Raw genomic sequence first — 13,427 nt, forward strand, 5'->3', positions numbered from 1 at the left:
GATGAAATGTTTTGAATGAAAATGCTCTACATTCAAATAACAATTAGAAATAAAATGGCCCTTTGTAATCATGGATAGTAATCATACAAGATATGTATTTAAAAACTCCCTAATTCCGCCTCTGGAAAACATGTATCTTTCAAAACATAAATAAAAAAACAGCAACAACAGAAAAGTTTGTAGGATTATTAAAATGCCTATTAATTCATATGTGTGCCCTTGCAAATCAAGAAAGAATTATGCAGTCAAGGAAAAAAGCAAGTTTCCAATACAGGTGTATCTAGCTGTATTAGTGCCCACATAGGAACATTAATGAATAAAACCTATTTTTCTCTATTTAATCAGGACCCACTGTGATGTTACTTTGCATGTTGTGGACAAGTTAATCTTTCAGGAGAGGGTATTTAGATTCAGATGTTAATATTATAGTGTCACAACTGGTAGATCTCAGAACCACTTTTATAAAACAAATTTTAAAAAGTCGTATTCCAAGTAATTAAAAAATTAATTTTCAGCTGGGTACTAGTGGCTCATGCCATTTTTTTGTAATCTTAGCTACTCAGGAAGATGAGATCTGAGGACCACCGTTTGAAGTCAGCCCAGGCAGGAAAGTCCATGAGACTCTAATCTCCAGTTAACCACCAAAAACCAGAAGTGAAGCTATGGCTCAAATTGGTAGAGTACTAACTTTGAGTGAAAGAAGCTCAGGGACAATGCCCAGGTCTTGAGTTCAAGCACCAGGATCAGCAAAATAAAATTAAAAAATAAAAATAAAGTCACTTTCAGAGCAAATTATTTAAAGGCCTAAAATATGGGAAAACTAGATTACTCCTACTGAGTCCAAATGTTTACCATGGTTCAGATAGGCCAGAATAGATGTCGTAAGTGATTTTCTTTGGGCAATGTGTGTGGAGTGGGTAGGAAGATGTCTGAGAATTGAACTGTGAACTCAGTGCTCCATAAAAGATTCAATTTTGTGTGGTGCTGTGGGAGTGGGGTGGGGAGAGCTCCTGGGGCTTGAACTCAGGGCCTAGGCACTGTTCCTGAATTTTTGTGTGCAAGGCTAGTATTCTATCACTTTGAACTTTGAGCCACAGGTCTATTTCTGCCTCCTTTTTTGTAGTTAATTGGAGTTAAGAGTCCTCAGGACTTTCCTGCCTGGGCTGACTTCAAACGGTGGTCCTCAGATCTCACCTTCCTGAGTAGCTAGCATTACAGGCATGAGCCATCAGCACGTAACAAAGATTCAGTTTTAATAATCATTTCTTGGTAACTCTCAATTATTTGGTGTTTGTAAAAATCCTAATCATGTACTCTTTTTCATTTTCTAGCTCCGAGTTTTCAAGTTGGCAAAATCTTGGCCAACATTAAACATGCTAATAAAGATCATCGGCAACTCCGTGGGGGCGCTGGGAAACCTCACCTTGGTGTTGGCCATCATCGTCTTCATCTTTGCTGTGGTCGGCATGCAGCTCTTTGGTAAGAGCTACAAAGATTGTGTCTGCAAGATTTCCAATGATTGTAAACTCCCTCGCTGGCACATGAACGACTTCTTCCACTCCTTCCTCATCGTGTTCCGCGTGCTGTGTGGAGAGTGGATAGAAACCATGTGGGACTGCATGGAGGTGGCTGGCCAAGCCATGTGCCTTACCGTCTTCATGATGGTCATGGTGATTGGAAACCTCGTGGTAGGTACCCACTTACGCACTCCAGAAATATATTGAACATAATAGAATGGTTACCTTTTTGCCCAAAGAACTTTCATGATTATTAATTTCTGTCTCTTACCTTAGTTATGTTTATATCATCACAAAGGCATATAGTATGGGATATCATAAAAACATTCCAAAAGATATAATGTATGTTATTATAGTTTACAATTTTATATTAAATTCCATTATGTCAGTCATTTCATTATATGTTTTGTGTGAATTGCAAGATGGTCTCATATTGGAAACAGACCTAAAAGAATGAGCTGGGAAGATTTTTACAGATTCAGAATTTTTACATATTTGGATCCAAGGAAGGAAGAAGTCTACTACATAACTACATCTAGTCTACATATATTATATACGCATATTACAAACTAATTATTATACATATATATACACCAGTAGATGGCAATAAGATGCAGAATACACTTGCAAAAACTTTCCCCAGGTCCTCCTGTGGAGAATATATACCTTACAAAAATCAAAAAAGAAATAGTTTGTAGGAAAAATAAACCCAGGATTCATATATATCCTCTTGAAAATCAAGAAAGAAACATTCATGGGAAATATGTTATTTCAGAAAGAAATGTATGCCCCTATATGTGCATATATACCTATGTGTGGAATGAGAAATTCTAATCATTTCCTGCCACACGCTTTCTGTGTCCTTTCTAGTTTTCCCAGTGATTCTACGATTTCTTTCCCATTCTTGGCATTATATAGCGTTCAATCACCCTCTGGCATATGACAGATAAATGAACCAACCTGAGTTGTCAATAGACTAGTTACTCTAAGTCAAATAGAGGATAGCTAATGACACCACCTTTTATTTTGATATTACCTAATTACGCCTCACATTAAGAATACTACAGTTTATAATTTGGAATATGTAAATACATGCCAAAAGATATATATGTTAGTATACCAGTCTTATTGGGAATTACTTCTGAGTAGTTCTAGTTAGTCAATAGTTGTATGGGAATTATGATAGGTTAAAGAAATGTGTCAATTTCAATCCCTTAAGTTCCTAATCAGTTTTGAGTCAAAATAAAGCCTTTCAACTAACATTCATATTAGTATCTGTTTATCAAAGAGAAACTAAAAATGTGTTTAAATGTATAATCTAGAATGATTGATGATTTTTGGCTTGGAATTTTATGCAGTATATGTGTTCATCTGTTTTACCTACATAGCTTTAATTTATCTTGGTTTAGCTCATTCAATTTCCCAACTTTTCACAAAAGCAATAGAAAGTATATCTTTGTCTAAGAAGTTGCAGTTTCATAGCTATTGGGCCAGATCATACTTCAGAAAAAACATTTTTCTTCCATGTTGGACGGTGAGCATGCCAGTTATTTGTGGGAAGTTTGTAGTCCACCACTGCACTATGCACCCAATTCCACCCTCAAATTCTAATCTATGAATTGATATTGTTTTCTGATCTAGATATTTCTTCCACACTTATAGGAATTAGTGATCATAGCAATGCTCTCCCTACAGAGGGGTGAAATTCTAACCATGTCTTTGTGATTTTCAAGGTTCTGAACCTGTTTCTGGCCTTGCTTTTGAGTTCATTTAGTGCAGACAACCTTGCAGCAACTGATGATGACAACGAGATGAATAATCTTCAAATTGCTGTGGACAGGATGCACAAGGGAATAGCTTATGTAAAAAGGAAAATATATGAGTTTATTCAACAGTCTTTTGTCAGGAAACAAAAAATTTTAGATGAAATTAAACCACTTGATGATCTAAACAACAAAAAAGACAATTGCATGTCCAATCATACAACAGAAATTGGAAAAGATCTTGACTACCTGAAGGATGTGAATGGAACCACAAGTGGCATAGGAACTGGCAGCAGTGTTGAAAAATACATTATTGATGAAAGTGATTACATGTCCTTCATAAATAATCCCAGCCTCACTGTGACCGTACCAATTGCTGTAGGAGAGTCCGATTTTGAAAATTTAAACACAGAAGACTTTAGTAGTGAATCAGATCTAGAAGAAAGCAAAGAGGTAAGACTATATATGTGAATAGGTATAAATTTATATGTGTGTGCTTATCCATAAACATTATATTGCTGGTATTTATGATGATATGTTTTTCCTCTAGAATATTTTTGCCAGCACTTAAAATTTTATTTCACTGAAGAATCCAAGATGTAAACCCAGGTAGATAAATTGATGAATAACATGTTAATGTATGTGTTTCTCAACTTTAATAAAGGATATCCAATAGTGAATGAATGGATGATATAATGAGTGGACTTGGAGCCTTTGTCTAGAACTTTCTATATCTTCCGTTGCATCACCTCAGCTCATATGGAAGGAAGATCCTTTTATAACATTGTTTTATGTATGTCTGTTCAGGCTAGCGTAATGCTGTGCCACAAACTCGATACTCTAAACAACTTAAATTTACTTCTCTCAAATGTTTGAAGAGTGAAATACATGTCAAGGCAGGGTCGGTTCCTGACAGCAGCTATATTCTTGGATTGCTGATGTCTGTCTGTTGTCTGTCTTTACAGCCCATCCTCAGTTCACTGGATCTTTATCACCCCTTCATGGGCTCTATCTTCTTGTCAGTCACATTGAGGGTTAGAGCTTCAGCATTTGAATTTGGAGCAGAGGGTAGAGGTGGAAGTATGTAATTCAGTCTGTAATGACCTACTTGAAAAGATTAAGCTAAAACATTAATGGATCTGTACTCTGCCCCTGATATACCATGGCTTGTCTTAAAGCTTTTTCAGTTCTGTATTTACTTGAAAGTGGTATGCATTCAGTAGAAATCATACTTGGAGTTTTGAACTTTGGTTATTTTTCTGAGCTAGTGTGCAATTTTCACTCTCTTATACTGGGTAGCCATGATGAGCCACTGCTTCCCATCAGTCATGCTATCATGAGAGTAAAAACTGATATTTCGTATCGTTCTATGTTGCCAGCTGTGATATTCAGTAGGTTAAGCATATTAAATGCATTTTTGTGTGGGTGCTGGTCCTGGGTGCTTGATCTCAGGGCCCATGGGCTATGTCTGTACTTTTGTGCTTAAGGCTAGCACTTTATGTACAACTTGATCCACAATCCACTCTGGCTTTGTGGGATTCTGGGTGTGGTTAATTGGAGATAAACTTCCTATCTAGGCTGGCTTTGAACCACTATCTTCAGATCTCTAACTGCTGAATAGCTAGGCATAAGCCATTGGCACCCAGCTTAAAAGCCTTATTGATGCATGATAATTTTCCATTTATGATGAGCTTATTGGGACTTAACTCTATTGTAAGTTGATAGGCATCAGTATAAGAAATTTCAAAAAGTGTCTGAAACCAAAGTATTTTCACTTTGTAGGTTTGGGGAGTTTTAAAAATAATAAAATACTAGCTTTTAGATTATAAAGCCTCAATATTTTAGAAGATCAGATACAACAATAACATTTTATTCTTAATAAAATTCTACTAGAATTTCACATTTCTCAAGGAAAACTAAAATCTAGAGAATTTTGATTGTTGGCTAAGGTAGATATGAAAGTGACATGACATTTTCAGTTATGTTTTATGTGTCTTTGAAGATTATTCAATTTTTTAATCAGTATTTAATCTGAAAAAATGAGGTTACTCTCCACTTTTAGGAGCAGGAGGTTGGTATTAGAAGCCATCCTAAGGGTTCTGAGGTAACCCTGTTTCATGTATGAAAGAATGTGGAAGGAGATAAGTCAACAAATCAATAATCAGGAAAACATAATTTTTAAACATGTTAAGCATCAGAGAAACGTAAATCAAAACCTCAAAGAAGCATCACCTTAGTGAGATTATATTCATTCTGCAAAATAGAAGAATTTTGAAGGATTCTTATCACACACTTGCTCTGATCAGAGCTTACCTGGCCTTGAGTTTTATTTCCCATGTTTCTAGATTTCATGTTTGTCTTGATTTTATATTATATTAAATTGGGTTTTGCTTTTACTTTCGCTGGGATACATTGTCAATTCATATTTGGTTTCTAAGGAACTATCGTTCTTCCTCAAGTCACATGAACTCCATTTGCAATGTGGTTTTACCGCATCTTGCTGAGAACTTTAGATTCAATGCTGAAGCAGCCTCCACTCCCAGTGCATGTCATCTGGCTTTCTACATATTATAGTTTGTACTACCAAACCGGTTCAAGTTTCCAAATGCTTGTTTCACCATTTCTTCCTTATTGCTCAGGAAAATACACAATAAATTTTTCTCGTTGATTCCTTAGTCTTACAAAGCATGACAAAACTTAGAAACTATTCTACTTTCAGAGGAATTTTACTGCTACCAGATGTTTTCCCAAAGTGAACTTATTTATTTCACATTAGGAGTTTAGCCTATAACTTATTAAGTTATTCTGAACATTTTTAGTTCTTCCCATTTAACTTTTATTTATTTAATGATTGATTTGCTTCTCTTCATTATTCAGCGCTACCATGTGCTGGTGAGTATACTCAATAATGTGGTGTACTTATAAGTCATAATTCTATTATGGATGTTTGTATTTTTATTCTCTGAAAACCTGATATAATGTTGAGAATGTAAATGTTATATATTCTTTTTATTTTAGTTAATTTACATGACATGAAATAAGTTAAACTTAATTTTACTTTTGAAAAAAAATCATTAATTCTGAATAACTCATTTTCCTATTTTATTATATGAGGACATCTTTTCTATGAGGCTTATGAAGAATATTTTGGAAGCTTAGGGTACTCAAAATGATAAGGTGATATCAACAAAATTATTACACACCTTTATTTATAAAAACTGAAAGAATTGGGGGAGGGGGGAGGCTGGGAAGGGAGGTGAAGGGTAAACAAAGGAGGAGGCTGCAATGCTTGGTAAGAAATGTATGCATTATCCTGCCCATGTAATTGTAACCCCTCTGTACAGTATGTTCTCAAATAAATTAAAATAAAATTAAAAAAAACTGAAAGAATTTATTACAATTACAGCTATTAGGAATAAAAATGAGACCGTGCTAAATTAAGTAAGTTATACTTATTTCCACAACGAGACAGTTCTAGAATCATAACCAAAATGTGCCTTTAATTTGGGCCTTGATACTAGTAAATATTATCTGTTGATTTGCTCTGAGTTTACCATATACAAAACATTGTATGGCGTTACATTAATGATATCTTTCAACTTTTGTACTATTGAATAAATATTATTATTCCTATTTTACAAATGAGGACATTTTAATAAATAAAAATTTGCTGAAGTCTCACAATAGTAAGTGGTTCATCGTGGACTAGAATCTAGGCAGTCTTTTACAGACTCTATACACTTAATTACACATAAAATTTTCTAAGAATATTTAAAATATACTTTCTCTAACATTTCACTGAAATGAAGAATATTATTTATTAAAGACAGGCACAGGCATCAACTGTAGAGCTGATGCTCCCTAGCAAATACTCCGCATTGGCTATGGGCATAGCTACCATGTCTCAGCGCTGTCAACCCACCCAAGGAGGGCTCTGGGAACTGCATGTACTTTAGGCTGATATGCTTCAACATCCCACATTGACTCATTGGCTTAATTCTAACTACAGAGCACATATTTTAATCTATTCCTGAAATATGTGTTTGAGGAGTCTAAGCTTAGTGCTGTTTGGAAGAGTCTAATAAATCATTAGAAAGTACTTCGATCATCACTTAATTAGTTTATGAGGCCTTTGAGAACAAAGAAAAAAGCTATCATAGCTTACTTTAGTGCACAGTACATATTAAATGGTGAAAGAATGAGAGTAACACTTTATATTCCAATTATGTAACCTGTATTAACAAAACTTTACCTTCTGCCTTGCTTATTTGCTTTTCTTTTCTTTTTTTAAGATAGTTTATTATATTTAAGTACTTGTACAAAGGGGTTGCCATTCAATAAAGCAGTTTGTGAGTACAATGCATCTTCATCAGTGTTTCAACATTCTTTGAACATTCTCGCCAATCCCTCTCACTACATCCTTTTCTCCACTTTTCTTAATTTTCTAGAATGTGCATTGAAGTTTTGACTGCCTTCTCCCCATTTCTCTTCAGTCATCTACCCCTTTCCCCACAAACTCACTTACCCCTTTCAAGTCTTGTTTCTTGGGGACTATGATTTTTTTGGAGTATGATTTATCCTTCCTAAGGAGTTACATTGTTTGCATTCTCCCCTGATTCTACCGTATTTCCAACACTTGTATACTTTCTGAAGTATTTATTTAGATATTTATAAACTAAGTCTACATTGAGAGAAATCATGCAACCTTTGCCTCTCTAAGCCTGACTCACTTCACTTACGATTTTTTCCGTCTTTTTTTTTTTTTTTCACAAACGACACAATATCAGTCTTTCTACTGGATGGGTAAAATTTTAGTGTGTATATATACATTTTCTTGATCCTTGATCCATTTGTCCATTTGTCCATCTGGGATCATTCCACAACGTGGATATGGTGCATAGTGCTGCAATGTACATGGTTGTACCGATGTCTTTACTAGATCCCGGTTTGGAATCTTTGGGATAAATACCCAGGAGTGGAATTGTTGGATCATAGAATAGTTCTATGCTTTGAGAAGGCTTAGAGCCTCCTTACTGTTTTCCAGGAGTTGAACAAGTTCATATTTCACCAACAATGTATTAGGGTTCCCTTTTGCCCACATTCACACACCAGCATCAATTATTATTTGTTTTCTTGATAATGGCCATTCTTACAGGGAATGTGGAATCTAAATGTTGTTTTAATCTGTATTTCCTTTATGACCAGAGCTATCAAGCATTTCTGCATGTTAGTGGCCATTTTTATTTCTTCTTTTTTATTTTATTTTATTGTAAAGGTGACGCGCAGATGGGTTACAGTTACATAAGTAAGGTTATGAGTGTATTTCTTGTCCAACAGTGTTATTCCCTCCCTCATTTTCTCCCACTTTCCTTCCCCACCCCAAACTTCTTATGAGAAGTCTCTATTTATCTCATTAGCCCATTTTTAAAAGGGTTTTAATTTAGTTTTTTAAAGCTTTCTGTTATTCTGGATTTAGGTCAGTTTTTGATGTACATCTGGCAAAACCTTCTCTTTTTCCACAGGTTGTCTTTTTAGCTTATTAACATGTCATTTTCCATGAAAAAAACTTCTTAGTTTGATGTAATCTTTAATATCATTGTCCTTCCTATGTATGAAATGAGGAATATAGGACAATTTTCAACTCAGGCTGATGGTAGCTATGGGATGGCCACTTTCCATAATGAATAGTATCATCAAGCCAGTGAAATACGAAGCTTTCTTTTCATTAGATCTATATCATTGCCAGCTACCTGTCCATGTCCACTTTTGTATATCCCCACTGTCTCCACCCAGTATCAAATCCCATCTTATAAGTTTTACTGCTACTTATTTCAAATGGGACGCCTGTTTTGAAGGCTTTCCCATTTATTAGGCCAGTCTCCACATATAGACATGGTCCCTCTAAAAGATGAATTTGATCATAGCTCTCTTCTCTCTAACCTTTCAGTTGTCCATTGCTTACAAGATGGTTGAAACACTTAAATTGGCCTGTAAGTCCCTCCCCAAGTCACCATCTCTCAGTTCTTCATGGTATAGTACTCTTCTTTTTCCCTGTCTAGATGTGCTGATCTTTAGTTTGAGCCTGCTTTGTCAGACTCTCACCATCATATATTACCCTCTTCTACCCTTCTCTTCATAGAGAAAGCTAGGCAATGCAGTCAAAATACTCTACATCCTGATCTGATGAAAACATAACTTTGGGCTGGGAGGGTGGCTCAGTGGTAGAGCACTTGCCTTGCATGCATGAGGCCCTGGGTTCAATTCCTCAGCACCATATAAACACAAAGAAAAAAGCTGGAAGTGGCACTGTGGCTCAAGTGGTAGAGCACTAGCCTTGAGCTGAAGAGCTGAGGGACAGTGCCCAGGCCCAAAGTTCAGACCCCACAACCAGAACCAAAAAAAAAGAAAAAAGAAAACATTCAACTTTGACATCTATTCAATAGAATTCATTGCATATTAAGCCTATGTTTCTCTATCTTCATCTCTATTTTTGGTATTTGAAAATTATAAAATTTTGCAATGAATAGGAAAAATTTTAATAGTTGGCAAATGCAAATAATTTACTGAAAATTTTTTCAATGTATAGTTTATGAAAATCAGATGATTTGTAAGAATAATGAGGTAAAATGAGTTAATATCTGGATTTTCTGGCTGTTGCATCTCAATACGGTGTTTCTTTAATATTATGTTGTGACTTTGTGTCAAATGTGTGTCATATGTGTGTATATATGTGTATATATACAAATGGCGTATGTGTGATTATGTGTATAGCTACATGCCAGTGAAATGGCCAGTTTGAAGCTAAATCATGGCATCAGCTTTAAAAGTTAATTGTACAGATTATAGTCTTGGTTGCATGTGTATATTTTTGCATATGTATCTTCTGTATCCTTGTAATCCCTAAATACCAGACTGATTAAATGATTGATTTTTTTGGATTATAAATCAAACCCTTACTAAGCTCTATAAATAAACTCCCTGTAACAAAACAAGTCTAAAAATAAAAGCACACTCATTATAAGATCAATCAGACAAGAACAAAGCATTTAACTTGTTACTCTAAAGAAATAATGTGGAGTATATCATTTACTTTGCTTTCTTTGGCTTTATCCTCTCAGTCAAAATGATTTTCTACACTAGAGAACACTGTTTTGAAACAAAGAATGTTGCACCAAACCACTGAGAAAGATAAAGGCTCTTGCCACTAGGATTGTCATTATTAAGTGGTTATTGAATGTCCCAATGGATAAAAGACTGTAGACAGTGCAGACACCATGTGATCTGTTTTATTCAGCTCACACATTAAGTAAACCTGTAAAAAATATATGTGTTATACAGATCAGTGAATAAGTGTTGGATTTAGATACTGAAGGTCTTGAATGGAAAATAAGGATCTTTTCAAATTACCTAGTTCATTTGGATATTAATACATTAAAAATTAATTAATGACCTATTGTGTTAAATGGATTTTTAAAAGACTATTACTCTCCAAAGCAGTGAGGACCAATGTTCTATCGTGCAAGGCAAGCGCTCTACCACTGAGCCACCTTCCCAGCTCCCAATGTTCTATCATGTAAACAGAGAATTTCAAAACAAATGTAAGTTTTAACATAAGAAATAAAAAGGAGAAAATAGTAAGCTTTATTGGTTTTTAAATCACTAAAAAGAAAAACTTGTTTCAGAGTGTTTCAGTTTTGTTGTTTCTTTAGCATTTTACCTGAAGGCATGTTTCATGTACAGATATGGAGATAGACTCTCTCCACATATCCAAAGAGCTTTCCTTCCATTTATAAAGAACATTATTATTATCAAAATCATTAAAAGTCACAGCAGATCTTTATTTTAATAATGAAAAAATAAAAAGATATTGGAAAAATATATTAACCATTAGGGTCTTTTATTCAATAGTTTGGTCCTGTAGTTAAAAAGAAAAAATATATATGTTATTTTGTATGTATTTATATACATAAACATGTAAGTTATATATACACATATATACAGACATTGAAAATTGGAAAAGTAATAAAAAGCATTAGGGCTAGTATATTACAATATAACATATTTACAAAATATTGCTAGTTCCAATTTTATTTTGTTATTTAACTTGTACTAAATTACATTAAATTTTACATTAAACAATTATATTTAGCCAAATCTAAGTAAATTCAAAAATTGCAGTTAAACATGCAGTTAATAATAAATTGTGTAACTTTTTCATTTTTAAAAATTGTAAATGTTTTCATTAAAACAACATCACTTTGGACTCTTTCTCTTAACATTTGGAGTTCATCTTTAGCCTGAATCACTTCTGTAACTGGTCTTCTGACATAACCCAAGGAGGAAAATCTCACACAACAACTGAATTAAACATGTTTATAGATATTTACATCCTTGTCCCTTTTTAAAGCAATTGCTCAACTGAGCATTGTGGCCTAATCCCAGCACTCAGGAGGCTGAAACACCAGGGCTGTGTGTTTGAGGCACCCCTAGGCTATATAGTAAGATTTTATCTCATTATATAAACAGCAGTATAATTATTTAAAATAACCTTTAAGACATTTTATGAGAAAGTATAATGGATTTGCTTTTGTTAATTTCATTAAATTGTTTTATGTATTTAAAACATTTCTTCTCCAACTCAGTTTTCAAACTATACAAGATTAAATGACATAAGTACTCTAAAATGTATTAAATTAGTTAGTAAACAACAGGTTCCTGATAAGCATAAGCTCACCTGGAGGGATCAGAAACACACAGATGTACTGAACAGGTAATCAATTTGACACATCAAGACCATTTATCATTGTGTTTATAGATAAAATGCAACCATCACTAATATGGCAAATCAATGAAAATGGAGTATGGTTATAATGAAAATATATCTGTGCCCAATATATGGTATAGGTATTGTGAAGTTCTGTTTAAATGAAAGGCAAGTATTATCCTTCTAGAGTGATTGGAAAAGTAGCTATAGTCAGAAAATAAAAAGAAATTTACTTTAAAGTACATTCTTTGAAAGATCAATGGGAGAGATTTGATTAGCTTGCTAAGGTGGAGTCAAAAATTGCATCTGAAACAAGCCAGGGACTGGACTAAGAAAAACTGGATGTGTCCAAATTTAAAAAAAAAAAAATGTAAGTCTTGCTGGGCACTGGTGGCTCACACTTGAAATCCTAGCTACTCAGGAGGCTGAGATCTGAGGATTGTGGTTCAAAGCTAGGCCAGGCAGGAAAGTCTGTGAGACTCGTATCTCCAATTAACCACCAGAAAACTGGAAGTGGTGCTGTGGCTTAAGTGGTAGAGCACTAGCCTTGAGCTGAAGAGCTCAGGGACAGCACTGAAGCTCAGAGTTCAAGCCCCACAACTGACCAAAAAAAAAAAAAAATGTAAGTATTTTTTTTTAGGGAAAATAGCTCTTTTTTTATTGCTGCTATAAAGGTGATACACAGAGGGGCTACAGTTACTTAAGTCAGGTAAATAGGACATTTCTTTTTAGGCAATGTCACCACTTCCCTCACTCTTTTCCAGTTTTTACCTCCTTTTCCTACCCACAAGTTGTATAGTTCATTTTCAGCATAGTATCTAGTGAGTACCACTGCTGTATTTGTTCACCCTTTGTCTCTCTCTTTCTGTACCCTTCTTTATCCTCTGCAAATAGTTCAAGTAACATCATACCAATGAGTCTTATTATTGCTTTCCCTAAGTTACTATTGCTTTATAACAAGTATGTAATTATGTGTACAGAATTACTATAAACACATACTAAATGTAACTCATGCTAATAGCTACTAAAAGTTACCCTGTTTCAGCTAATGAAATAATCTCCATGAGTATAATGAATATTTATATGACATAGTTTTATTATTAGCTTGTGCTGTGAATAGGGTTTTATGATTTTTTTTTTACCGCATGAAGATTTAATTAGAGATTCTCTTTGTTAGGCTTAATTTAGTATTTTTTTCTCTCTGATATTTTCACCTTTACTTGATGGAAGAATTGTAATTTTGTGACCCCACCCACAATTAGTTAGGCACGGGCCTAGCTTGCATGTACAATTGCTGTTGTTTCAGAAAGTAAATGTGATTACATGGAAAACATTAATAGGGCTGGGGGCTCAAAAATTGTTATCTTTAATCTTAACTTTCTC

The 13,427-nt window shown here is 34.4% G+C and overlaps 1 protein-coding gene across 7 annotated transcripts in view; it reads left to right on the forward strand.

The window, feature by feature from the left end:
- The window catches only part of LOC122120121 (sodium channel protein type 1 subunit alpha), a 76,007-nt gene that overhangs the window by 34,038 nt on the left and 28,542 nt on the right, over positions 1 to 13,427 (forward strand). For all 7 annotated transcript variants that reach the window (XM_042694198.1, XM_042694199.1, XM_042694201.1 and 4 more), the window contains 2 exons: positions 1,332 to 1,688; positions 3,251 to 3,733. In XM_042694198.1, the coding sequence (XP_042550132.1) occupies positions 1,332 to 1,688; positions 3,251 to 3,733 (840 nt within the window). The remainder of the gene's footprint in view (positions 1 to 1,331; positions 1,689 to 3,250; positions 3,734 to 13,427) is intronic.

This window comes from Dipodomys spectabilis, unplaced genomic scaffold (assembly GCF_019054845.1).
Source record: "Dipodomys spectabilis isolate Male_0828 unplaced genomic scaffold, ASM1905484v1 ptg000174l, whole genome shotgun sequence".
Taxonomy (NCBI): Eukaryota; Metazoa; Chordata; class Mammalia; order Rodentia; family Heteromyidae; genus Dipodomys; species Dipodomys spectabilis.